The sequence below is a fragment of the Lactuca virosa genome, chromosome 5, assembly GCF_052849685.1.
Source record: "Lactuca virosa cultivar CGN04683 chromosome 5, Lactuca_virosa_CGN04683_v6, whole genome shotgun sequence".
NCBI lineage: Eukaryota > Viridiplantae > Streptophyta > Magnoliopsida > Asterales > Asteraceae > Lactuca > Lactuca virosa.
The window spans coordinates 180,788,315-180,815,929 of NC_136430.1; the positions used below are offsets into that span (position 1 = coordinate 180,788,315).

Below are 27,615 nucleotides of genomic sequence, written 5' to 3' on the forward strand. Positions count from 1 at the left end.
ATATATAACCCTGGTGTATTCACTTGTTACTCATGGAGTTAATTGTAATAGTTCCTTTATATCTAATGAAAAGTTCTTTAAGAAAACCTATATTTCTTATAGTAAAAATGGTGACCACAGTGACTACTTTTATAATAGCTTAGTTTATACTGCTATATATAATCTAATATCGGATAGAAAGTTAATTGAGTGAATCTGCCCTAAGCCCACAACCCAACGAGGAACAGGAAGTAAGGCGGAAAACACACATCTAACTACCTATTGGGTATTAGTTTTATATATAAACATGGTGTATAAACTAAGGTATTATAGAGTTACTCACCTAAGGTCTTTTAAATTGTACTGGTCTAATAAAATGGATTAAACCCTTTACTGGGAAGTTTCTATTTTTGTATACCAAAAGTACTGATTTTGGAAAGTATGTTTTGTACTAGAAAAAATTGTGCTTGACTCTGTGTCCTATAACCTGACCCATACCTGGTACCCTTATGATGACTTAATGTATACTAAGCATACATATATATAGAATCGGGTAGATAATAGATTGGGTGAATCCGTTCCAAGCCCACAACCCAACGAGGAACAGGAAATGAAGCGGAGAGCACACATCCTATTAGCTGTCGGACCCTATTGGTATATATGTATCCTGTGATGTATATATTAAGGAATCATAAGACTAGCATTATGGTCCTATCTTTTAATCGTAGCCTTCTACCAAGGCATCTTCTGTTATGTGCTAGACTCGACTGTTCCATTTGTCATTTGTAAAAATGTATATTTTCCCTAGTTTATAACTCTAAAATAGATTGAGTTCGACTTTCAAGCGGTACTGTCACTTTATGAAAGTAATGGGAAATGTAAGTACACAGTTGTCGTTTATAATGACATGCGGATGTACTAATAGCCTAAAAACGTATTTGTTTTATTACAGTTATAATGTGAAGGCTAGAACCCCTACTATACGCTCTCCCTGTCAAGAGATTAAGGGTACTAAACGCGACCCCTGCAAATTCTTGCAAGCCGTGTAATTCACATTAAAGTATATGATCATGTATACCCAATATAACTATCACCTTTTGTTTAAAACAATGAGTTAGTGATTCATTGGTATAATTAGATCATGTATGTGTGTTCTCATGCTATAACAACCTTACTTGTTTGTTCTGTTTGTTTCTCTTTATTATGTGTTCTCTCTGTATGGTATTGTTTGATTCTCTTCACTGTATGTTCTGTTATGGTATTGACTCTTTGTGTGCTTCATTGTACTAGAAGTAATGAATAGCATTCTCCTAAACTATACCTATTATAGCTTACTAATGTTCTACTTGGACTGTTATTGAAAAGACTCATTTATCTACTAAGTTATGCTTGTACTTTAAAAACAGAGTTTTGTATAACTAAAAAGTAACACAACTTTAAAAGAGTTTTGAAATGTTTTGATAACTTATAAGTTACATAAGTAACATTTTGAAAGATGTTTATAACAAACATTTACACAATTATCATTGTGTTCAACTTATATCCCCCCCCTTAAAACAGTTAAAATAGCTAAAAGATTCATTACGGGGTATGAACTCACCTGATGTGGGTGATTCAAACGGGTATGCGTGTAAGGATGAGAAGTTCCACGAATGAAGTCCCGAGACACAATAAGTCCTAAATGACATATATTGGCATTAATATAGTGTTTATAAACAACTATATGAGAGGAAACACCTTCCGGGACTAGGAAACACTTTGATTCAAGTGCTATAGGCACCGAAGGGTTGCATCGAAAGGTTGTATGGCACGGCATTGGAGTTTATGGCCCAAGGACCACTCCTTATGAAGTTTACGGCCTAAGGTCAATTCCCCCATGAGTTTACGGTCGTAAACTCATGGTACTAAGTGTCATTGGGTGTTTTGAGGTCTTATAAGTCAACATTGATCATCCAATGATCAAGTCTCAGCCTTAGGAATCATTAGGGGCACAATATCACCCCTTTATAGAGTTTACGGCCTAAGGACCATTTCCTTAGGAGTTTAAGGCCGTAAACTCTATGTGGATATGTTTTCTTTGATGTTTAAGGTCTTTAACACTTCAAGGATGTGATCTAGGCTAGGTTCTAGGCATAAGGAAGGAAATTAGGGCAACATTGCACCCTTATAGGGAGTTTACGGCCTTGGGAGATCCTTGGCCGTAAACTCTCTTCCAACCCTTGATTCTTGATGTTTCTAAGACCTAAACATGTTAAATCTAGTACATAATAAGTTAGAACAAGAGTACTTACGATCTAGGGGCTTGAATGGTCGGTTTTGGCCAAGAACACTAGTGTGTGTTCTTGGTGTTTCTTGAAGATCTATGAAAACATGAATTTCATGGATGAAATCATGAGAGAATGCTAGATTAAGAGGTGTATCAACTAATCAAGGAAGAATACTTACTAGCTTTGAAGATCTAAGGTGAAGATCGGGATGATAGGTGAGAGGATTTGAAGGAAAATTAGCCAAGGAAGTGAAGGAATGAAACAAATGGCCAAAACTTGATCATATGGGGTGAGTTTACGGCCCACATGGAGTTTACGGCCGTAAACTCCATTGTGGTGGCCGTGAACTCATGGTCAAGGTGTTTTAGGCTTGATCTTTGTGCTATAGCTTCAGCAGATAAACCCCAACACTTATTCCTTAAGTGTACAAGGCTCAAAACCCCTCAGAATGACCTTTAACTGGGCTAGAACTCAGAACTATTGAGTTTGACACTCAGTTGAGTTGATTGACTGGGCTTTAAAATCAAAAGTTTTTCCGGGTTGTCACAAATTGTCCCGAAGTTTCCAAGTCACTTTCCAACACTACACATGATGATCACTAAAGATATATGCATGTGTCTACAAAATATCATGTTAGACTCAAGTAAGATTTTGCATCTTTACTGATGCCCTACCGCATGAATATATGCCATATCAAGCAAATATTATGTTTTCTAGACTCTCTTTCTAGGATTACTTCCATTTTACCCTACTACTTGCTGAGGAAGAACTTTTACTAATAGTAACTAATTATTTGATGAATACGATTGCATGCCTCTAAAATCAAACAGTCCGTCGACTGAATAATCCGGCACTACAAGGGTTGGACTCAGACAAGATCTGCGCAATAACGCCAAATCAGGCAATCTAAATCTATTTAATTTTGGGAGCATGCAACTTATTGTATTTGTCACATAACTAATTAATATTAATATAGGTTCTAAGTAGAAATTAATAATTAAATCCTTAGACTATAAGGCATCTTAAGTATCAGGCAATTCTAACAGATAATTCCTGAAAATATCCCTAGCCTACATACTAGCATGCATTTCTACCATCTCATATATCAACAGACATAACAAATATGGATATTTTGGGATTCACTTTCCTTTCTGAGCTCCGACTGACTGTACGCACCACATTTTTTTGTTTGAATAAAGTTTTTTTTTCTTAAAAAGATTTGTTAGGATATTTAGATCCTCGGTTTGAGTCTGGAATCACACGAATGTTCATCAAATTCTCTCAAACCAGGGCTCTAATACCAACTTGTTACGTCTCGATTTTCAACTCATTTTTTTCATTTTTTAAATATATAAGAGAGTTTTAGCGGAAATCTAAAAACATTATTAATTTCTTCGATGCGAGTACAGTCACGTTAGAGCCTTTCCATTAGGGGTGAACAAAAAACCGCACCACAACTAAAACTAACCGCAAAAACCGCATAAACTGCAACCGATAAACCGCAACCGCAATAAAAACCGATGGTGAGGTTTTCTGTTTTTCAAAAACCGCAAATTTGCGGTACGGTGCGGTTATTAGTTTTCAAAAACCGCAAAAAAACCGCACCGCACCGCATATATTATATACAACTTTTTTTCTTAATTATTAATATATTAAATATTAAAAATAAGACAAGTTTCATGAATGAAAGATGAATAAAATACTAGAAGACAAAAGTATGGTTTTTTGTTATGTGAAATTAGACAATTTTAAGAAATTTATTGTTAATTACTATTGATTTGACGTTTTGAAGATATTAATTGTTTGTGATTTAAGTTAATTGTCTTACACATTATTGTTTTTTTTATTACAACTAATATGTTTGAACTCTTAAAACCGTTTGAGCTCTAAATTGTGGTGAAAAATCACACAAAATAACCGCAACAAATCCATGCGGTTAATAACCGCAACACAAAAACAAAACCGCACCGCAAAAATAACCACCTAACCGCACCGTAAAAATAACCGCACCAAGCGGTTTTGAAAATGGATTAACCGCATGTGCGGTTAGTGGTGAGGTTTTGGCTAGTAACCGTACCGAACCGCGCCGCGCTCACCCTACTTTCCATGGTTAGAAGAACAATCCTGAAAAATAGTTATTCAATAACTGTAAACCGAGGCTTAGTGAGTTTCTCAGGATACCATATATCACAATACATATACATGCATACAAACAATGACTCACGAACTTTCGTCGATCCACCAATTGGCTCACGACCTTTCGTCGATCCACCAATAATATGTGTATCTAGACTTACGGCCTACCTGCCATTTCGTCCTCAACAGACGGGTCTATAGGCTCCCGACCTGTCGCCGTTCCGCCGTCAACCCCTAACTTAACCGTAATAACTTAAATATAATAACATTTAAACACATAGAGATTACATTTTCAACACTATTCTACTAGTTCAAGTACAGTAACAATAAGCACATAGAGACTATACTTTCGGCTCTACTCAATAACTCATGTATAAAATCATAAAGCACATAAAGACTATATTTTTGCTTTACTAGCTTTCTATCCTAACATACATGGATATATATTGTAATACATAGTATAGTGAGATAACTCACCTCACATCGAATGTATGTCTCACATCTAATAGTTCCCAATACGATTCTTTGATCTAAATGGTTAAATTGTCTAATGTTACCAACCTAGTAATCATAAGCTATAATATAATCAATAATAATATTTTATTTATATAATAACGTCTTGTTAATTATTTTATGTAACCTCGTTTGTCTAATATAAAAATAATTACTACCCGAATAAACGTAAGTTAAAATATAACTAATAATATATTAGTTATATAATAGGGTAAATGGCACAAAAAACACTTTTTTTACACAGAAATTCGATTTTGACACCGTGTTTTTTTTGTGACAATTTTGACACTGTGTTTTCCAATTTGTTACAATTCTGACCACTTGACCGGTTAACCAGGTTACATGCTGATGTGGCATGATGACGTGTCAGTTTTGATGACGTGGCATGCTGACATGATATGCTGACGTGTCAAAATTGATTTTTTTTCCACAAAAAACACTAAGTTTTCATTTTTTTTCGATTTTGACACTAAGTTTAATTTTTTATTTAAATTTTGACACTATGTTTTTTTTGTTCCAATCGAACATCATTTATCAAATTTTGTTCAATTTTGTCTATTTTCCATTTGAAACCGTATAAATATATTTTTTTATTACATTTTAAACCGTATAAACATATTTTTTCGTTTAAAAACCACATTTTTATTTAAATACAAGGTGTTTTTTTTTCTTACATTCAAAGCATTAGTTATATCATGAGAATCAAACTAACCATAAGCTTCTAATAAGATGTAAAAATTTGATGGGTTGCAAACTTGATATCCGAGTTCTGATCGACTACACGCCTCCAAACCTCTAAACACATTTTAAAGTTGCATATTTAATATAAAATACAATTTTTATATAACTAATACATATTTATACATAAAAATATGGTTTGAGTGTAAAAAAAAAATTGTATTTATACAAAACTATGGTTTTTAAATGAAAAAAAAAAACATATTTATACGGTTTAAATGTATTAAAAAAATATTTATAGGGTTTCAAATAGAATATTGTCAACATTGAACAAAATTGGAAAAAATGATGTTCGATTTGGAACAAAAAAACATAGTGTCAAAGTTGAAAGAAAAAATTAAACTTAGTGTCAAAATCGAAAAAAAAATGAAAACTTAGTGTTTTTTGTGAGAAAAAAATTCAATTTTGACACGTCAGCATATCATGTCAGCATGTAACCTGGTTAACCGGTCAAGTGGTCAGAATTGTAACAAATTGGAAAACACAGTGTCAAAATTGACACAAAAAAAACACGGTGTAAAAAGAGTGTTTTTTGTGCCATTTACCTTGTATAATAACATATTTCCAAAAAGAAGGTTTAAACGGATGAAAGCTATGCGACCAAAAATATAACGTTAATCGGATTATAAAAAAAACTCTTATAATTAACGAAATAAACAAATTATTATAAATATCCGGTAATATAAAAATAATACTTTTTGCTATATGAAAGTGAAAGCGTCTTCTTCCGAAATATCTGTTATTTATACTACAATTTTGATCACTCTTCTGTATAATATTAAAGCTTACTCATCTCATAAACTAACACCTATGCCTCCATATTAATTATAAATGTACTAACTTCACAATTTTATAACACGTATTATGGTGACTATTTATTTTACCTTTGTTATTAAGTAATCCTTTATAATTTTCACAAAAATAGGAATGTATGCATAGCCAATCGACACGTATATATGTTACGTATGCATATATTAATTGGATGTGTATATATTAATTGGACAATTACATTTGTTAAATCTTTTACATATATTACCCCTCAACAATATAAATGTGTAAGATTTTAAAACTTAACTATATATAATTGTTTTCATTTGAGATAACAAATCCATTTTGTTAAATACATAAAATATAATTACCATAAAATTCCAAATTTATATCAAATCTGAATTGGTGATATTTCCAAAATATAATAGATATTATTTTATGACCTACCAAAATACAATATTCGCTAACTAACGTTTTAAAATAAATATAGTCAATTATTATTGGAAATATGGGTGTTACAAGCTATGAAGGTGTTGGCATATGGGACATCAACAGATGCACTTGATGACTATTTGAGAATGAGTGAGACTGTGATTAGGGATGCTCTTGTAAAGTTTGTGGAAGGTGTCATTTCATGCTTTCGTGAAGAGTACCTTAGAAGTCCCAATCAAGATGATTTGGCACGACTGCTCCATGTTGGAGAAGAACGTGGATTTCCAGGTATGGTAGGCAGTATTGATTGCATGCAATGGGAATGGAAAAACTGCCCCACCGCTTGGGCTGGACAATATGCAGGTAGAAGCGGTAAGAAAACAATAATTTTGGAAGTTGTTGCATCGTATGACTTATGGATATGGCATGCATTCTTCGGAACACCAGGTTCGTACAATGACATTAACGTCCTCCAAAGATTTCCTCTTTTTGATGATGTCTTGGCAGGTCGAGCACCAAAGGTGAGTTACATTGTGAATGATCGAGAAAATAATATGGCTTATTATCTCACTGATGACATATATCCTTCATGGCTGCCTTTGTCAAGTCAATAAGTTCTCCACAACTTCGAAAACACAAGTTGTTCGCTGAACATCAAGAGGCTGCTAGAAAAGATGTTGAACGAGCATTTGGAGTTTTACAAGCTCATTTTGCATTTCTTCATCGCCCTTGTCTTGTGTGGGACAAAGATATGATGGGGAAAATTATGATTGCATGTATCATTATTCATAATATGATAGTTGAGGATGGACGACACACATACCTTCATTATTATGATCCATCAGAATTTATAACTACAGAAGACGAAGAATCTTTTGAATACTCTACTCAACGAATTGGAGATCTATCCAATTATATGACCAATAGGGCATAAGTTCGCAATAGAGAAACTCATAACGCTCTAAAAACGATTTGATTGAGCATATATGGAAAAAATTCAGCATTGAAGAATAATTTAGTAGTTTGCATCTTCTGTTTATTTTATTTCATGAATGTAAAATATTTTCTTTATCTATTTTTATTTAATTTTATGTTTAAAATAAATAATTTATTTGTTTCAAAATAAAATATTTATTTTTAATATTTCTAATAGTTTTTAGTAAAAGAAAAATAAAATTAAGTTATATTTTTTAAATAAAAATGAGGTTGGATTGGGTTGCTAATGGGTGTAAAAAATTAGATTTGACTGGATTGCATAGGTGGAAGAGAGAGAAATTAGTTTTTTATTAAAAAAGTTAGGTTGGGTTGGGTTGCTAACGAAGGTAGTCTTATGACTTTGTGAAAAGATTTTGGTTTGTTGTTAAATACCTTTCATTCTCGACTCGCCAAATGCACATGCAAGATGAGAGATAATTGTCTATAGTAGTAGTTTTATGGGTGTAGGAAGTTTTCAGGTCGACTTTGGAATTGAGATGATTTCTATAATTTTATGGGAGCATGAGAATGGTTGTAGCTTGCACCAAATGTTTACGCAGTTCCAAATTAATCTCGTTAAACTGTAGGCAACATAAAGATGGTCCATAGATTCAAAGGCTTAGCTATATGAGTGCAACTGTGGGTCTTGGCCCACCCCACACAAATTTGAAGTGAAATATATATTATATATAGAATTTATATTTCATTTGAATAAAAAAATGTTAAAGGCTTGTGAATTATGACGTGACCCATCCCATTTAAAACTTAAATTCATAATGAAGGAAATTATTTACATGTTGAGGCACGTCGATTAAAGAATTGCGGCAACAGTTTTTTGAATATATCAAATTCAAATTGCATTTTAATCTTCACGGTGAATCCCTCGTTCATAAAGTTCGTATATTACTATTTTTTATTATCTTAATTAATCAATTATTACAACTTAAACGAACAATTACATTAAAATCATACATTGTTACATTTTATTATCATTTGAAGTATTTTGCTATTTGTTCATATTTTGTAAATTATTTTACCTATCCAAAAACAAAATTCTGGCTAGGCCACTGCATAGATTCTTCTACATCCCTACAGAAAACACATACAATTGAATTTAGAACAAATCCCTCTTCTTGAAAGTGATGCCTTTAGTGTTGCTCTCCAGAGGAAATGTTAATCTTTAGCAGGACCGAATTATTCCATCAGAGGATGTAATTTCATGGTCGAAGTGATTTGACTTAATGGAGTTCCTGAATGAATTTACCATGAATTCACCTTAATGGTTTGTTGAGTTAAACCCATGATAAAACAATATTATAAATAAACATTTCATTGAAATTTTGTATGTATTATAAGGGAAAAAATTAAAAAGTTGTATAAAAAATAAAATAATAATATAAAAATCTATTAAACTCGATAAAGTTCAATGTCTTGTAAATGTCGCAATACACGTATTTTCAATATACCACATGAACGATAGTTGCAATATCAACTCTTTCAAATACTCCAACTTTACAATTTGCAAGTTGGAAAATGATAGAGCACCTGCGTTATTAATATACATTATTTAAAGATGGCAACTTGTTATTTTGAAATAACTCCTCATTCTATGTGTGTGTGCGTGCGTGTGAAAGATAGACGATTGAATATGGGTATTCAAACCTGATATCTGGAAATTTTGGATAGTGAATTTTACTATCCAAATCTATATTCAAAATTTTGGATATAGATTCAGATAACCAAATTTTTTTGTCAATTTAAACGATCTAAAAAATAATAGCATTTAACCAATGGGTTCCTGACCACCCACTGCGACTCCCCGCATTTGCAAGAATTAGGGGAGTGGGTTTGTCTTTTGGACGATATGTTATGACTCCGAAATACGTCGCATGCCCTCTAGTGGCCATTTCCTAATTGAAAAATCCAAGACTCGAACACAACATTGGGTAGCTAGGTAAGCTATTGGGTATATCTCTTTATAATAAAGCAGATCTCTATATCAAAAAATCTAAACAACACTATGAAGTAAATATCGAGAAAACAATTGATAAAAATGGTTAGCTTTCCAATATAACATTTCGGTACCATTAAATTCTCTAAGAACGCATGATTGTGTTACAAGAGTCCTTGTATTACCATTAAGTATGTTAAATATTAAGCAATAAGAAAAATTAGCAGTTTTTTTTTGTCCGATTTCTCTCTAGGGAGGCGATTCTTCCATTTAAAAAATTGATTCATCCAGACAAGCTACAAGATCCTTGCAACTATCTTAAAAAAATGGTAAACTGCACCATCTGGATGGCCCATGTCAACCCACCCCAAGTCCTACGTGGAAGGTCAATTGCTGAACACTATCAATATTTTGGCCGTGCAGAGTTTGAACCATTGACCTTTTATGTGGAGTTTCACTCCTCAACAACTAGACTTCTATCGCGGGGGGCAAGATTTTGAAAGATTTCAAACCTTGCAACTATCTTATAAGTCAACGAAACATGAATTTTATATGTTAAATGGAATAATCACCTCCTAGTTAGATAATCATGTATGCATACCATTAAGTGTATTAAATATTAAGCTATAAAAAATAATGTGAACTTGCATCACCTTCAGACCATCCTCTACCCTGAATGACATCCCAAAACCAGAAAAAAAAAAAAACAGATAACTGATAGGAATGTCATAAAAGGAGTTCATATCGTCTTTATCAACAAATGGATAATTGAGTTATTGGTGTAGCCTTCTTGTAAAGTTGACCAACACAATAATTGTTTCTTATAAAACTAGCAATTCCTTTTATCATCTTCAATAATGAACTTATTTTTTATGATATTTTATTTAGATAATAGAATCAATACAATGTTTTGATAATTTACTTGTTTCTTTGAGTATTACATCATCATCTGTACCCAATGTTTACTCACACTTTGACAAAGTTACAAACATCTTGAGACTAAACACACACACACACACACGTGTTTGTTTCAAGCAAAATTTGATGATTAGAACTGGTGGAATGGAGTTCTTGATTTCATTGACAATTATTTGTATATTCAATGTAAACGAATTTATTAAGGGAAATAAATCAAGAACTTACTTCAAGTTTAGCTCAATTTAGTCGCATTAAATATACGTCATGTTACAGAAATAACCATAATCAATTTTTTGTACATCCCTCAGGTGTAAGCAAAAATATCTTCCTAATAAAATATCCCGTTTTTCTTTTTCAACCAACCACAAATAAAAAATAATAATCCCCATAAAGAAAAAAAAATCAAGAAGCTACCCCAAGAAAATGAGCAAAACTTTTATATTTTGGCTCCCATCCTAACTCCTCCCTTGTCTTTGAGTTGTCCAGTTTCTTCCCCAAAGGACCATCCGTGCCTATGTTTTCAGCTCAAAAGGGTAAAATGGTCATTTACTTTAACAGAAAAAAAAAAAAAAAAACCTTAGATGCAAGCAATCATATTTGTTAACTTACCAGTAAAGCCCATAAAGGTGGGATCGAATTTTCCACTCTTAGCAACCAAGTCCATTATTTCTTGTCTGAGAAATCAAGTTTTTTAGGTTAAAAAAGATTCCAATTCCATCTACAAATATGGAAACTTTATTATAGAACAAACCTTGAAACAGGATGATTATCACAACCCAAAAATAGCCGATTTTTTAGTTTCTTTTTCAAAATTGCAACTGAGAGGGATGCAGCATCCTGTAATAAGCATAATGAACAAAAAATCAGAATGAAAGTATTCTTTGTAATTAACACTATAAAATTATCAAATAACGTGAGAGGGACCTCATAATGAATGAGATTGACAAGGTGATGAGGATTAGCTTCAATAGTTCCTTGTTTTAAGTAATACAAATGCATTCCTCTATCTGCTTTGTGCTAAAGGAGTTAAGATTAAGTTTTACAGATTCATAGATGCATTTTGGAAAGTGTTTAATGCAAGAAAAAACAATGTACTTTCATTAACTTGTTTATTAAAGCTTCCTACTTTCATTTCTTTCTATTACAACATTTTACTTTGAGAAATTTACCAATTATAGCAATGCCACCCAAATACAAAGCAACTTTCACTGTTATAAGTACATAACTTTTTCAGAGTATAATGTCTTAATAAAAAAAATTATAAATAAATTGCTATAATTTGGTAGATTTTTCAAAGTACAATGCTTTAAGAAGAAAAAGATTAGTACAATGTTGTAATAAAAAAAAACAAAAGTAGGATTATATAATACACGACTAAATGAAAGTACATTGCTATTTCTTACATGTTGGAAAGGTTAAATGCAAGAAACAACAATCGACTTTCATTAGATTGTTTATTATAGTGTCCTACTTTCATTTCCTACTTTTAAAATGTACCAATTATAGCAATGCAATCCAAATACAAAACAATTTTTACTGCTATAACTAGATAGATTTTTCAAAGTATAATGTTTTAATAAGAATAAAAAAAATTAAAAGTACAATGCTATAATTTAGTAGATTTTTCAAAGTATAATGTCTTAATAAGAATAAAAAAAATTAAAAGTACAATGCTATAATTTGGTAGATTTTACAAAGTACCATGCTTTAATAAGAAAAAGATTAGAAGTGCAATGTTGTAATTAAAAGAAACAAAAGTAGGATGCTATAATACACAAAATAAATGAAAATAGTCAAATGCATTGCTATTTCTTGCATTTTTGGAAAGGGTTACATGCAAGAAACAGCAATGTATTTTCCTTAATTTTGTGTATTATAGCATCATCCTTCAATTCTTTTTCCTGTTACAACATATTATTTTGAAAAATCTAACACTAATCGCGATATCAATTATCATCCTCATACAAAGCAATTTCCACTGCGACAATTAGGTAGATTTTTTGAAATGTCTTAATAAGAAAAATATCTAAAAGTACAAGACTATAATTTGATAGATTTTTCAAAGTAATATGCTTTAATAAGAAAAAGGAAAAAAACATTATAATGATACTTGTTAGAAAAAGGATATGTAAAGTCCAGCCAACCTAACAACACATCCACCAACATCTAAAACAATTAGGACTCCTCCTTATTGGCGGTAGAACGGGAAAGGTCAAAGATAAGAGAAGTAAAGTAAGCACTGTAAACTCTTTAGAAAAGGTCAAAGATTTCATTGAATACCGAATATATACAAAGGAAATCTAAAAAACAGGAAACAAACTATTCTAATCTAAGATACAACAGAATATTATTATATAAATAATATATACAACTAATACACCCCCTGGCCGGAGAAGGACGCATGCATAGACTATATCGAAAATGAGTGAAAAGCTGGCGTGACAGGCCTTTGGTAAAGATGTCTGCGTATTGGTAGTCTGCCGGTATGTGGAGTACACGAACAGCACCAATGCGAAATATTATCGCAATAGATTAATGTGGCTTTGCGAGTAGGCACAAATAATTCCAACAATAGTTTGCGCAACCAACTAGTTCCTGCAACATCGTTAGCAACGCCCTGGTACTGAGCCTCGGCGCTAAAACGGGAAATTGTGGGTTGTCGCTTTGAGACCATGAAACAAGGTTGTTACCCAAAAAAAACAAAATATCCGGATGTTGAGCGGCGAGAGTCCGAACACCCCCCCCCCCCCCATTCGGCATCTGAATAGGCAACAAGGTTGTTCAACTTGGAGGGAGAGATGGTGAGACCATAACTAAGAGTTCTTTTAAGATAACGCAAGACCCGTTTCAAGAACTGAAGATGTGGTTCCCGTGGTGCATGCATGAAAAGACAGATTTGTTGCATTGAGTATGTAAGATCCGGCCGGGTAACGGTGAGATATTGTAGCGCCTCGGCGAAGCTGCGATAAAGAGAGTTGTCTGGTAAAAGGTTTCCACTCGTTTCACTGAGTTTGGAACCGATATCCACAGGAATAGATGAAGGTTTGCAGTCGGACATGTGAGCACGGGAAAGTATGTCAGTGGCATAAGTGGCTTGAGAAAGAAATAATCCATTATTCTGGTTGGTGACATTAATGCCGAGAAAGTGGTGAAGCCTGCCAAGATCGGACATAGCAAATTATGTGGATAAAGATTGAATGATCTGATGACAAGAGTGATGTCCGATGCTGTCAGAATAATGTCGTCTACACAAAGTAACAAATAAGCCATCTTAGAACCATTGGTGTAAACGAACAGTGAGCTATTACTAATAGTGCTGCGAAAATCACACTTGGTAATGTATGTAGCAAATCGATCGTACCAAGCGCGGGGTGCCTATTTCAAACCATATAGAGATTTTTTAAGGAGGCATACATGATTAGGATGGTGTGGATCGGTGAAGTCGGGTGGTTGAAACATGTAGACTGTCTCATGGAGGTCCCCGTGAAGGAAAGCGTTTTCACATCAAGTTGGTGAATCGGCCAACCACGGGATACGGCCAAGCTCAAAACTGTACGTATAGTGGTTGGTTGGACAACCGGGATAAAAGTCTCGTCACAATCTATTCCAACCTATTGACTTTTTCCATTAATAACCAACCAAGCTTTGTAACGTTGTAACCGAGGTACTAAGACCCAAGTTTTATTATCTGTCAAGGATCGAAATTCATCGGACATTATTGCGTTCTAATTTGGAACATACAGGGCTTTAAGGTGGGAGGTGGGGAGGGGGGACACGGGTGAGGATGAGGTGAAAAAAAGGTTAAAAGAAAGATTGGGTTTAATTGTTCCCACTTTGGAGCGAGTGGTCATGGAATGGGATGGGGCAGGAGCGGAAGGATATGGTGGGTTTAAGTCATGATCACTGGAATTTAGTGGTGGAGAGGGAGGGGTGGGGGTTGGCAAGGGATAGGTAGAGGTTTGGTGTTGTCGCCGCTGGTAGGTAATGGGAGTCCGATAAGGGACAGTGGGCGAGGGAGGAGAAGAGGGTGGGGAATTATTTGAGGGAGTAGGAGGGGATGGGGTGGAATTTGAGTAGCTGAGATAAAATGATACGTCCGGAGGAGATGTCAAGGCAACGGTACCCACGAAAATCAGCAGGGTAGCTGAGGAAAATGTAACGAACGGAGCGAGTGGCGAGCTTATGAGGTCGAGTGGAAGAAATGTTGGGATAACAAGTGCAACCAAAAACACGAAGGTGGTCATAGGTGGGGTTTCGACGATATAGTGCAGAAGTAGGGGTGTGGAATTTGAGCAATTGAGTAGGTAAAATATTGTGCAAGTAGCAGGCAGTGTGAAGCGTCTCAACCCAAAAATTAATGGGTAAGGATGCATGGGTTAGTAAGGTGAGAAATATTTCATTTAGGCGACGAATCATACGTTTCGATTTACCATTTTGTTGCGACGTGTGTGGGCATGAGAACCGAAATTGAAGGCCGTTTGTTGAAGCAAAGGATTTGAAGGAGTTATTGTCAAAATCACCCCCTAAGTCACATTGAAAGGATTTAATAGGGGTGTTGAATTGTGTTTTGATATAAGCATGAAAACTGGAGAACTTAGTAAAAGTTTCAGATTTAAATTTCAGGTGAAAAGCCAAGTATATTGAGAAAATTTATCAACAAGAATGAGGTAACATTTTTGCTTGTAACCGGTGAAGTCCAAGGATCACAATGCACAATATCAAACGGTAATAAAGAAGTAGATTGAGAAATAGAAAATGGCAATCATTTATTCTTAGAAAGTTGACAAGAATTACAAACCAAGGTTCTAGCACGTTTATTACAAGGAATAATTTTATTGCAAACTAGAAAATCAAAAAACGGTAAGCCGGGATGTCCCAAACGATCATGCCAAAAATCTTGAAAACTGGAAGTCAAACAGTGGATTCTGAAACTGGATAGGTGATGGGATAGAGTTGACTTGAGCTATTGTAACGCTCGATCTAGGTATTATTCATTTTTGGCCCCTTATATATTAAGTCGTTGCTTTTTGGCCTTGTTTTGCAAGTTTGTGGGGAAGGAGGGACCATTCTTGCCAAGATTGGACTTTTGGAGGCGGAGCTCGAATGCGGGGCGTTCCCTTGGGGAACGCAGGGTGTTCACACGCAGAGCTCAAACCCTAATTTTTAGGGTTTAAAACCTATTTAAACACCTTAAGTCCTAGGTGTTGGCCTCATTTCCAGCTTCCATAGCCTCAAGCCCTAACTCTTGAAACCCTAGAGCCTCTTTGTGTGTTGTGAGCTCATTATGTGTGTTTTGGTGTGTGTTCTAAGCTCGTTCAAGGAAGAGAAGCTTGATGCAAGATGGCGGTTCAAGTTCGAGCTTCTAGATCTTGGTTCTCTGCTCCATTTTTAGTTCATCTAAGGTATAAAGCTCAAACCTTAGATCTAAGTTTTTATAGATTTTGGTCCTTTTTTTTGGTCCCATGGTTGAGATCTTGAAGTTATGATCACTCCAGAAGCTTTGAGTTGCTCTCTTGGTGTTTATGGTGCTTTAGATTCAGAAAGTTTGCATTTTTAGAGCTTTAAAAGTCCCATGCATGAAATTAAGCCCTTTTTATGGAAGTTGGATGCTATATCTTGAAGTTGGGACCTTTTGGGCATGAAAAGTCACCAAGTCAGTGACTTTATGGTTCTAGGTGATCTTTAGGACTTGGATCTAGTTTCTAGTCATGTGGCTTTAGGCATTAAGTGCTTAATAAGCACTTTTGGGCTTCTGGGTGCAAACGCCCTGCGCTGGGTCGAGGAACACCCAACATTCAGCATGGGGCTTGCAATCTGTTGGCTGTTGATGAATGCCCAGCGTTCCACAAGGGGGACGCCCAACGTTCGATCAACAGTGGGCTTTCTTTTGGGCCATCTTCTTGGACTTTGATGCTTTGGACTTTAGTCGACCATAATAAATCAAGTTTTGGGCTATGTTTTTGTTTGGGCTTTAGGGTAAAGCCTATTAGAGGAATTTGGGCTCAATTTGGAAAATTGGGCCATAAGTGGGCCATTGGTAGGCTTTGGAAGATTATCTAGTGATGGACCTTTATGTTATGATTTTGGGCCTTAGTCATTAGCCAAATTATGTCGGGGGTAAAATGGTCATTTTAACCTGAGATGGATTATTGTATTTTGATTGGATGTTATTTTGCTCTAATAGCTTGGGAGTCGTCAGGACAACAGTTAGAGATTTCTTTCTGTGAGATTCAACTCTTTGAGGTGAGTTTCCTCACCAGTTAACGGGTCTAAGGCACCAAGGTCGACCCTCATTGGTTATGTTATTATACCTGTTGTCTATGTGATACTTGTATGTACTTGTATATGTATGTTTATTGGGCGTGGACCGTTACATGAGTGTAGGCAGGGCCCGTATCTCATTACTATCCGAGTGTGGGCGGGGCTCGTATCTCATTAGGAGGGGCCCGTTATTCGAGTGTGGGCGGGGCCCGTATCTCATTATTGTGTGTTATATATGCTATGTGGTAGTTTGGGGAACTCACTAAGCTTTGTGCTTACGGTTTTCAGTGTATGTTTCAGGTACTTCCAGTTGCAAAGGGAATAGCTCGGGATGACTGCATCGCACACACCATTGAGATTCCGCTTATGATGTTTTACTCTGATTTTATGGAAATTGATACATTGGTCTTTATTTGAATGTTTGGATGATATTAGGAAAATACTATTTTATCTGTTATTATAAATGAAATTTTTGGGACCATAGTTTTTGGATGTTACAGCTATTGTGGCGGGAGAGGATCGTCCCACTCTTGTACTCCTTCACAGAAAAACCATGGGGATCAAATTCGATGGCGATATGGTTGAAGAACTTCATTGGAGACCTTGGAGTTGTGCCAGCCATAAAGGAGCCTATGGAGATTTTCTGCGATAATGAAGGAGCGGTTGCCTTGACCAAGGAACCGAGGGATCATGGCAGATCTCGACATATCGACAGGAAATATCACTTTATTAGACATCGGGTAGAAGAGGGACTCCTCGTAGTAAAGAGGGTATCTTCAGAGGATAACCCAACAGATCCCCTTACGGAGGGACTGAGTAGGGTTAAGCACTTGCAGCACGCTAGCAGCATTGGGCTGAAGGACGATATTAGTTTATATTAGATAGCTTCGAAACATGTAATAGATAAATTGTAATTAACATTTGATGATTAAATAAAGGTGTATTATTTATAAGTAAAGTTACTGTCTTGTGTTAATCATTTACCTATTGTTTCACTTTGCATGTTTTGACTTCCTGAATAATAAGATTATTCGAATAGTCCACAGTCGCTCATACTTTGGAAGTAGGTATGAAAAAAGATTGTCATGAATTGGTTTGTAGACTGTCTAAAGTGTATTAGACATAGCAAAAGTTTGCTACAACGTTCATGAGTGCTTATGAACTAAGATTTGAGCATTGGAATAAACCCACGCTTGCTGGTATCACTTCATGGAATTTATCACGAGTGATTGCAAGACAATAATATCATATAGTCTTTAAACCTAGATATATGGTTTATTGTTTGCAAGTTGGTTGTGCATTGATAATGCGTAAACGCATCAGTAACTTGATGTTATAAAACGCATTGTTGTGTATGATTTGATGAGTGAACAGTAAATGCATATAAGTCGAAGTTCATCTGTTCCTTTTATCCTAAGAGGGTAAAAGCGATATCTTGGCCCCTCGATGATATGGTTTGGCTTATGTGTCGGGCCCAGTTAGGACTGAATTGATGTGTTCAATTAATTTCTATGTCAGACGAATCAGAGATCGAGAAACAAACTGATGGACAATAAGTATGACTATGTTCCATGTATTTGTCTGCACGATATCTAGAATGGCGGATTATACGATCCCTTATCTAAAGGACAGGTTACTGATAAGACCAGAGTTCGACAATGTCTTTGAGAGCTACGATTGCTAATCGGATCCTAAAGTCGTACTTGCATTTATAGTTACTAGACTTATCCAAGTGGGAGACTGTTGGATTAGTGTCTAAGCCCGTAACTATATTTGGTATGTACTTGACCCGATTGTGCATGGTCCTTTTGGGTTGCCTTCACCAAAGCAACTGGACATGATGATTTATGGAGAGAGAGAGAGAGAGAGTTATTATGGTTTATTAATATATTATATGAATAATATATTAAAAGAGAAATCATACAGTTTAATTAATATTGGTCAAGAATTATTTGAGAATTAATTCTATGACTGAAAGAGATTAATTAAATAAGGGGGACCGGAACTGTCAATTATAAGATAATTGATTTTGGGCTGTGAATCCTTATGGACATAAGGGGGGACGAAATTTAGAGTAAGCCCACTCTAATTTCGTCCAAGGGGCCTTATTCCAGAAGGTTCTTGAAGCTGCTTAGGGCCTAAGTTATCCAATTAGGGTTTTGACTGAAACCTAGCAGCTCAGCTATTTAAGGACCCCTAGGGCTACAGATTTCGGCCACTTGAGAAACCCTAGTGTTACTATAGCTGAAATTGTGCCTCCTCCTCCCTCTCTTCTAGATCATCTTCTTGCTTTGGTGTTTGTGAGCCATTAGAGGTATTACACTTGTGATACTAAGCTCTTGAAGATTGAAGATTCTTGCAACTATTGAAAGGTATCATCTAAACTTGTTTTATTATAGATCTCGTTTTCATAGTATGCTAGATTAGGGTTTGCAAGATTTGGATAAATTTGCATGTACAATAGAGAAACCTAGATCCAAAGCTTTAGGGTTTTGCATGTGCACATAAGATGTTCTTTTCCTCAAAACCCATCAGTTACAATACTATACAAATACCATTTTACGGTCTTAGGGTTTTAAGACTACAACACTTTTACCAACAGAAAATATCGGATTTTCTGGGAAACTTACATTATACATTACCTTCTACTTACAACAGAAAATAAAGGATGTTTCTTGAATACTCTCTTTATATATTTTCAAAAGACAAAACACACATGCTTTAATACAAGATTTGATACAAAACGTTCAAACCATTTTTACAGAAAATATCGGATTTTCTGGTGTTTACAAAGTGATACAAACTTTTCATAGAAATATGCTTATGAACTCACCAACATTATATATGTTGACCATTTTCAAAATAACTTGTATTCTCAGGAAATCGTTAAGCGGGTTGGTCTTCAAGAACTCATGGATTTTGTTGTATATTTGTTATCATCATACACTTATATTTTGGGAATGTAATTTGTAATCCAACACACTGATGTAAACAATGACGGTTGTATTATTGTATATGTGATGATGATTTTGTCTTGATTCAATTATTTACACTGTGATGATATTACAAGATGAAGTCACCCAACCCCCGAACGTTTCCGCCGTTCCGGTTCGGGGGTGTGACATAGAGGATGTGGTGTGGGCAAGGAAAAGTGATGTTATTGTTGAGGTGACACCTCATAACACGGTCATAACACGAGGAACATCACCCCTTTTCTCGTTAAGGGGGTGTTAAAGCACAACTCGTAGTAACGAAGACGAGCAATAACAAGAAATGTGATTGGCTTTTATTTTTTTTACTATTGAATGTGAATGATTTTAAAAAAGAATAATAATAATAATAAGTGTGTGTTATAACATGCACACCATTTCCTACCATGGTGTTATAACATCATGGATCATGGATGATGTGGCATCTGTGTGAAAGAGAGAGAGTTGACTAAGACCTCAAGGTCTATATATAATTATATTAAATATAAAGGTCTATATATAATTATATTAAATATATGTTGAATATATACATATAACACATCAACAATAGTTGCCACTTGCAATATCAACTCTCTCAAATACTTCAACATTATAATTCTTCGGAAATTTTAGCCCTAATTCCTGTTTTTGATTGATCATAATGTCTCTCGTAGAGAAGTTCCGAAACATCAAAATACAACTTACAACTATCAGATCAGCAACCAACAACTTTGCTCAAGAAAACTACATTGGAGGACGCGGGAACTTGTACAAGGGAGAACTTGTCCATTCGGAGGGGCATACCATGGTTGCTATAAAATGTTTAAATTATAGAGTAGATACTGAGTTTTGGAAACAAGTTATTATGCTTTGCTCCTGCAAGCATGATAATATTCTCTTCCTCTTGGGTTTTTGTGCTGAGAGTGACCAAAATATCCTCGTATATGAGTATGTATCCAAGGGAGGCCTTGACTTGTATCTCACAAGCAACGAACTAACATGGGCTCGACGCCTTCACATATGCTTTGGGGCAGCTCGCGGACTAGCATATCTGCATCAAGAAAGATTGTTGCACCGTGATGTTAATAGTGGCAACATCTTATTAGATGAAAACTGGAATGCCAAGATCGCAGATTTGGATCTATCCATGTTTGGTGCTAATAATGAACAACACCTTATGTTCAATAATTTTTTAGGGACGATGATGTATCGTGATCCACAATATTTTGCATCTGCTCTACTAACAAGGGAGTAAGACGTTTACTCATTCGGCGTGGTGTTATTTGAGGTCTTTTGTGGTAGGTTGTGTATTGACAACAACAATAAGCCTCAGTCTTTTACCAAAATGGTACAAGAGTATTTCGAGAAGAACAAGATAAACGAAATAATGTATGTTGATATAAAGGATGAAATAACTCCTGGTTCCTTAGGAGTGTTTACTAGGATTGCTTATCAATGTTTAAATAGAGATCCTAAAAAACGTCCATCAATGAACGAGATCGTGAGAAGACTTGAAACTGCACTCGCATATCAAGTAAGTTGTTGCTTTCCTTTCTATTCATCCATTCCTAATATAATCATGCTAATCTTTTTCTTCATTATAATTAATTTTAAGAAAATTAGAAAGATGTGTTGGTAAAAGAACTTAATCTATATCACACAAAAACTAAAAAGGAATACATTTCAGTCTGTCAGGGTTATATGGTTAGTGATAGTGACAATAAAATTGTCAATAGCTTAATTCTTCAGTCTCTCCAATTCTAATATCTAGAAAACTTTTATTTTTTCCTTCACAATTGTAGAAGGCGAGAAACACATCGTCCCCTTTCATGAAGGAGTTTGAGCACCTGAGAATTCCACTTGAATTGATAAACCAAGCCACCAACTTCTTTGATGTTGAAAACTTCATTGCAAAAGGTGGATTTGGGGAGGTATATAGAGGAGAATTCTCCAAATCAAATAGTAAAATACGTGCTGTAAAGCGTTTGAATGGTCAAGCTGATGTTTCATTTGGGAGAGAGATTACGTTTCTTTCCACTTATAAACATAAAAATCTCATCCAACTCCTCGGATTCTGTGATGAGTGTGAGGAAAAGATCATTGTTTACAAGTATGCTTCTAATAAAAGCCTTGATTTTCATCTACATGACCCCAACTTCACGTGGATTCAACATCTCAAGATTTGTCTCGGGGCTGCATGTGGCTTGCAGTATCTTCATGATCCCAAGGGGACAAAACAAAGACTCCTGCATCGCGATATTAAAAGTGGCAACATCTTGTTGGACGAAAACTGGAATGCCAAAGTTGCAGATTTTGGTTTATCCAAATATGGTCCAGCCAATCAAGAACACTCCCTTCTTTTCTCTGATCCCAAAGGCACTCTTGGGTATTGTGACCCCATCTATATAGAGACTGGATTATTGACAAAAGAATCAGACGTCTACTCTTTTGGCGTAGTGCTGTTTGAAGTTTTGTGCTCAAGGCTTTGTGTTGATTTGAGTTATAAAGATGAACGCCGATCTCTACCCATACTTGTAAAGAGGTGCTATCGAGAACAAACACTAGATACGATTATCAATGTTAATCTAAGGCTACAAATCGAAGATAATTGTTTCGAGACATTTGTAAAACTTGCTTATCAGTGTTTGGAAAGAGACCCAAAACATCGCCCGTCTATGGATTTTGTTGTGAGCAAAGCTTCAAACTGCACTCGAATACCAAGTATGTTCTATTACTCTTACTTATATCAGTAATTTTTTTCGCAGGAAAAAAACAAACCGATACAAATAATATAATGGTTGGAAACAACTATCTAACTCAAATTATTGATGATCTTGTAACTCGCTTTTGGTTGGTGTTCTTAGGAAGGAAGAAATGTGAACTTGGCATCATCCTCTACCCTGAATGATATCCCAAAACCAGATAAAAATGGCGAGTGGGTCTGACTGACAACAAAAAGATAACTGATACGAATGTCATAAAAGAAGTTCATGCCGTCTATATCATTCTTCTGATAACTGATAAAGTGATAATTGAGTTATTGGTGTAGTCTTCTCATAAAGTTGAGCAACACAATAAGTGTTTCTTATAAAACTAGCAATTTCTTTTATCATATTCAATAATGAACTTATTTTTTATGATATTTTATTTAGTTAATAGAATCAATAAAATGTTTTGATAATTTACTTCTCTTTTTTATTATTACATCATCATCATCATCATCCGTACCCAGTGTTTACTCACATTTTGACAAAATTATAAACATCTTGAGAATAAACACACACACACACACACACGTGTTTGTTTTGATGATTACACAAAATCTACAAATGGTTCTTGAGAATTTTGAAGCAAATCTTGATCATTAGAACTGGTGGAAAGGGAGTTTCCTGATTTCATTGCCAATTATTTGTATATTCAATGTAAACGAATACAGATCAAGAACTTAGTTCAAGTTCGTAGCACTAAATATATGTCATGTTGCACAAATAACCACAATCATTTTTTTATACATCCTCTCAGGTGTAAGCAAAAAATATTCCTAATAAAATATCCCATTTTTCCTTTTCAACCAATCAAATTAATCCCCATAAAGAAAACACATAAAAAGAGATCAATCAAGAAGCTACCCCAAGAAAATGAGCAAAGCTTTTGTATGTAGGCTCCCATCCTAACTCCTCCCTTGTCTTTGAGTTGTCCAATTTCTTACCCAAAGGACCATCTGTGCCTATACAACCAAACATCACACATCATGTTTTCAGACAAAAAGGGTAAAATGGTCATTTACTTACAATATGGGTTAACTGAGTCCAAAGAAGAAACAATCTTTGTCCAGACAATCATCATTTATGGAACAAGGGAAGTCCTAGCATTTTTACAAAATTGCCATTATTTTTTGGGGCAAATTGTGGGAATAGCAATGTAGTTTGCTCTTTTTATCAATATGGTCATTGTATTTATTAATTATTAAAAAAAAAACAACTCAATCTTCTACATGCCCTTTTATGTTATTTTACATATTTCAACTAGCTTTACCAAACGTCAGTAGTTTTTATCAGTTAGCAGTTAGCTTTTCATCTATCAGCTAAACTTACCAGTAAAGCCCACAAACGTTGGATCAAATTTCCCACTCTTAGCAACCAAGTCCATCACTTGTTGTCTAAACAAAATCAAATTTTATCATGTTAAAGATGGATTCCATCATTCGATGTATGAATATGGAAACTTGATTAAAAGTTAATAAACCAAAACCTTGAAACAGGATGATTGTCACACCCCAAAAATAGCCGACTGCGTAATTTCTTTTTTAGAATTGCAACCGAGAGAGAGGCGGCATCCTGTATCATACAAACGACTTCAATTTCTTTTTTTATAACTCATTGTACTTTGTGAAATCTACCCAATTATAGCATTGTATTTTCATTTGTTTTTCTTATTAGGATATTATACTTTTTATGCGGATGACATTGCTATAATCCGATAGATTTTTCTATGTATTATGTTGTAAGGGTTTTATACAGAAAAGTCCTACTGTTTGGGAAATTTTTTGATAAAGTCCTAATTTTTTTTTTAACAGAAAAGTCCCGATTATTTAATTTTACACGATAATCTGTCGTTTCCTTTTAAAATAAGAAGGGTTTTATGCAGAGAAGTCTCATTATTTTGGGAAATTTTTTGACAAAGTCCTAATCATTTTTTTAACAGAAAAGTCCCGATTATTTAACATTTTGCCCAAATTAACGAAAAAGTCTTTTTTTATATTTTAACATGAAATGACAGATTATGTGATTTTCCCAAAATAATGGGACTTTTCTGCTAAAAAAAACATTTAGGACTTTATCAAAAAATTTCCAAAATAATGAGACTTTTCTGCATAAAACCCAAAATAAAAATAAGTATTTTTTCGTTAATTTGCACAAAATATTAAATAATTGGGACTATTCTGCTTAAAAAAAATATATAAAAAGTAGGACTTTATAAAAAAAATTCCCAAAATAATTGGACTTTTCTGCATAAAACCCAAAATAAAAATAAGTATTTTTTTTGTTTTTGGGCAAAATATTAAACAATCGGGACTTTTCTGTTAAAAAAAATTATGACTTTATCAAAAAATTTCCCAAAATAATCGGACTTTTCTGCATAAAACCCAAAATACAAATAAGTATTTTTTTCGTTAATTTGGGCAAATTATTAAATAACCGGGACTTTTCTGTTAAAAAAAATTATGACTTTATCAAAAAATTTCCCAAAATAATGGGACTTTTATGCATAAAACCCTATGTTGTAATAAGAAGAAATAAAGGTGAGAGGAACCTCATAATGGATGAGATTGACAAGGTGATGAGGATTAGCTTCAATGGTTCCTTGTTTTAAGTAATACAAATGCATTCCTCTATCTGCTTTGTGCTAAAGGAGTTAAGATTAAGTTTTACAGATTCATAAATGCATTTTGGAAAAAAAAAAAAAAAATTAAATGCTACAAACAGCAATGTACTTTCATTTCTTCCTATTACAACATTTTTACTTTGAAAAATCTACCAATTATAGCAATGTCAAGTTGTCAACCAAATACAAAACAATTTTTCCTGCTATAATTAGATAGATTTTTCAAAGTACAATGCTTTAATAAGAAAAAAAAAGTATTTTAAAGATACGATGATATCTGAGAAAGAAATGAAAGTAGGATGCTATATATAATACACGAATAAATGAAAGTAAATTGTTACTTTTTAGCAAAAGGATATGTAAAGTCCAGCCAACCTAACAACACAACCACCAGCATCTAAAACAATCTTCTCTGCTTTCAAAAGAACATCTGTCCTTGGACTCCTCCCTATTGGTACTACTGGACTATCCTATATAAAAAAAAAACATCAAGAAAGTTATTAATCAATTAAAATATTTTTATATGAAAATATAAAATTAAAAAAAATAAGAGAAGTAAAGTAAGCACCTCATAGCATTGTCCATTATCGTATCTATCATATGGTGCTGAGCTTGAAGTAAACAAGAAAGAACCTTCTCCATTCCAAAGTGATGCAGCTTCCCTGTTTTGTTTAACATCCAAGTTTTTAGTAATTTTCAATACTTTGATCATAAACAAAAAGGAAATGTTACAATTGATACGGATATTGAAGGGGTAAAGTTGTCATTCATTACCCAACATCACTAGCATAGTCTGAGCTTCTAGAAGGTGGGGCACAAAAGATCACATAAGGAAACTTATTCTCCCATTTAACTCCCTTCAATGTTGGATTGATCCCAATTTTAATAAGCTCTTCATGGTGATCAGTAGTAACTGTCTCTCCAGTGATTTGGCATCCTGGGTGTTCCTGTCATCAGAATCTAACGTTTAGGATGGGGAGGGCATTTACGTCTTTTAACAGACAATGAAATGTTACATAGTTTTGGGTGAGAGAAAGGATTTCAATTTTTGTCCCATTGACATCAGTCCCAAAGAACGCCAAGTTTCTTAAACAATTTGAGATTTTAATCAACATAGAAAAATGTGAAAAAGAGAAGCAACAAGTATAGTATGATCTATGCTAGATTGTATAGTAAATTTTAACATTTCTTGATCTCATTCTCACCTCCCGCCATTTTTCTGCAACTAGGCGACCAAGAACACCTGGTCCAACAATAAGCAAATCATTTGCTCCAACAGAGGTAGAAGATGAAGTATCTAGTTCTTCACTTGCAGCACCTACATGATCATCAAGTTTGTTTATGGAAGTTGAAGTGTGAGCATCAAAAGTAAAATTATAAGTGAAAGATTAGTAGACTTGCACATACACGATAGCTAGGAGATAAGCTGATAAGTGGATACAATTCAGTAAAATGGGATAAGGTACAACAAACCCTAAGGTTTTAATCGGTGTATTTGACGCAAAAATTCAATGTGTGTTTAGACCTACTGATCATGGAATCGGATTCTTTTGAAGAGTTGGTCTCACCACAGGAATCTCAATTACAGAAATTGATCATCACATTGCAAAGAAATTACCTAACAATTTCACAACGATGAGGTATATTACACTGAAATGTGCGTACGACAATTCTAATCAAATTATCATTGCATCTCTTCATCAATCATAAATCCACGAAGCTACAGCGAGATAGAAAGATTTGCTACTAAATAGATAGAACAATAACAATAGAGAGAGAGAGAGAGAGAGTATATGACGTACCAGTGGAAGAGGAAGCCATGACATGGAGAGTAGAGGAAGCCATCGATGATGATGATAAAGAAAAGATGTGTTTGAAGGTGAAATTCCGATTGGGGTTCGTAGAGAAGGAGATTGATGTATTAAGGGTTCTGGTCCGTGATAAAGAGGGTTTAATGCGAGCGACTGCGGTGAAGGCTGCCGGAGATATACAAACAGTTGATCCCATTTGTTGGTTGGTGTTTGGTTTGGATTAGGAAGATATGGTGGCTTGCACGCTTCCTTTGATGTTGGCACTTGGCAGATACAGGATTCTCGGGTCGGATTCTTGGGTTACCCATTTGTCCCCTACTCCCTCTTTAAGCCTTTTTTTTTTAATACATTTAGAAGATTTTTGTGTTAAGTTATTTCCTAAATTTTGAAAAATTGGTCAATAATATTGTTTGAGTGATCCAAGTTGAATTCCTCTTAGGATCTACTTATTACACACCAGGTTAATTGTAAAAAGTAGTAATATTTTAATCATGTCAATGTTCAAACATTCA

At 34.5% G+C, this 27,615-nt stretch overlaps 1 protein-coding gene and 1 pseudogene across 2 annotated transcripts; one reads left to right on the forward strand and one right to left on the reverse strand.

Moving 5' to 3' along the window:
* Positions 1 to 7,767, forward strand: part of LOC145112090 (uncharacterized) — a 73,697-nt pseudogene extending 65,930 nt beyond the window's left edge.
* Positions 7,768 to 11,076: 3,309 nt separating this feature from the next.
* EMB2799 (NAD(P)-binding Rossmann-fold superfamily protein) lies at positions 11,077 to 27,364 on the reverse strand. Of its 2 annotated transcripts, none has more exons than XM_079053265.1 (9): positions 27,095 to 27,364; positions 26,498 to 26,610; positions 26,067 to 26,239; positions 25,861 to 25,954; positions 25,651 to 25,762; positions 25,221 to 25,309; positions 24,159 to 24,244; positions 24,002 to 24,066; positions 11,077 to 11,189 (listed from the first exon to the last, which is right to left on the reverse strand). In XM_079053265.1, the coding sequence occupies exons 1-9, from the start codon at positions 27,297 to 27,299 to the stop codon at positions 11,080 to 11,082; spliced, it is 1,047 nt and encodes a 348-aa protein (XP_078909391.1). In that variant the 5' UTR covers positions 27,300 to 27,364; the 3' UTR covers positions 11,077 to 11,079. The 2 variants fall into 2 exon arrangements, with proteins under 2 accessions (XP_078909391.1, XP_078909390.1); XM_079053264.1 differs by lacking the exon at positions 11,077 to 11,189 and adding an exon at positions 23,279 to 23,634 and having other exon boundaries at positions 27,095 to 27,361.
* Between the last annotated feature and the right edge of the window lie 251 nt (positions 27,365 to 27,615).

Excerpts from the sequence above, each read along its gene's own strand:
- EMB2799 (XM_079053265.1), bottom strand. The coding sequence starts at position 27,299 with ATGGGATCAACTGTTTGTATATCTCCGGCAGCCTTCACCGCAGTCGCT. Across the intron at positions 25,763-25,860 it reads ATAATGGACAATGCTATGAG|GATAGTCCAGTAGTACCAAT; the intron begins GTGCTTACTTTA and ends TTTTTTATATAG. Across the intron at positions 24,245-25,220 it reads TCAATCTCATCCATTATGAG|GATGCCGCCTCTCTCTCGGT; the intron begins GTTCCTCTCACC and ends TGTATGATACAG.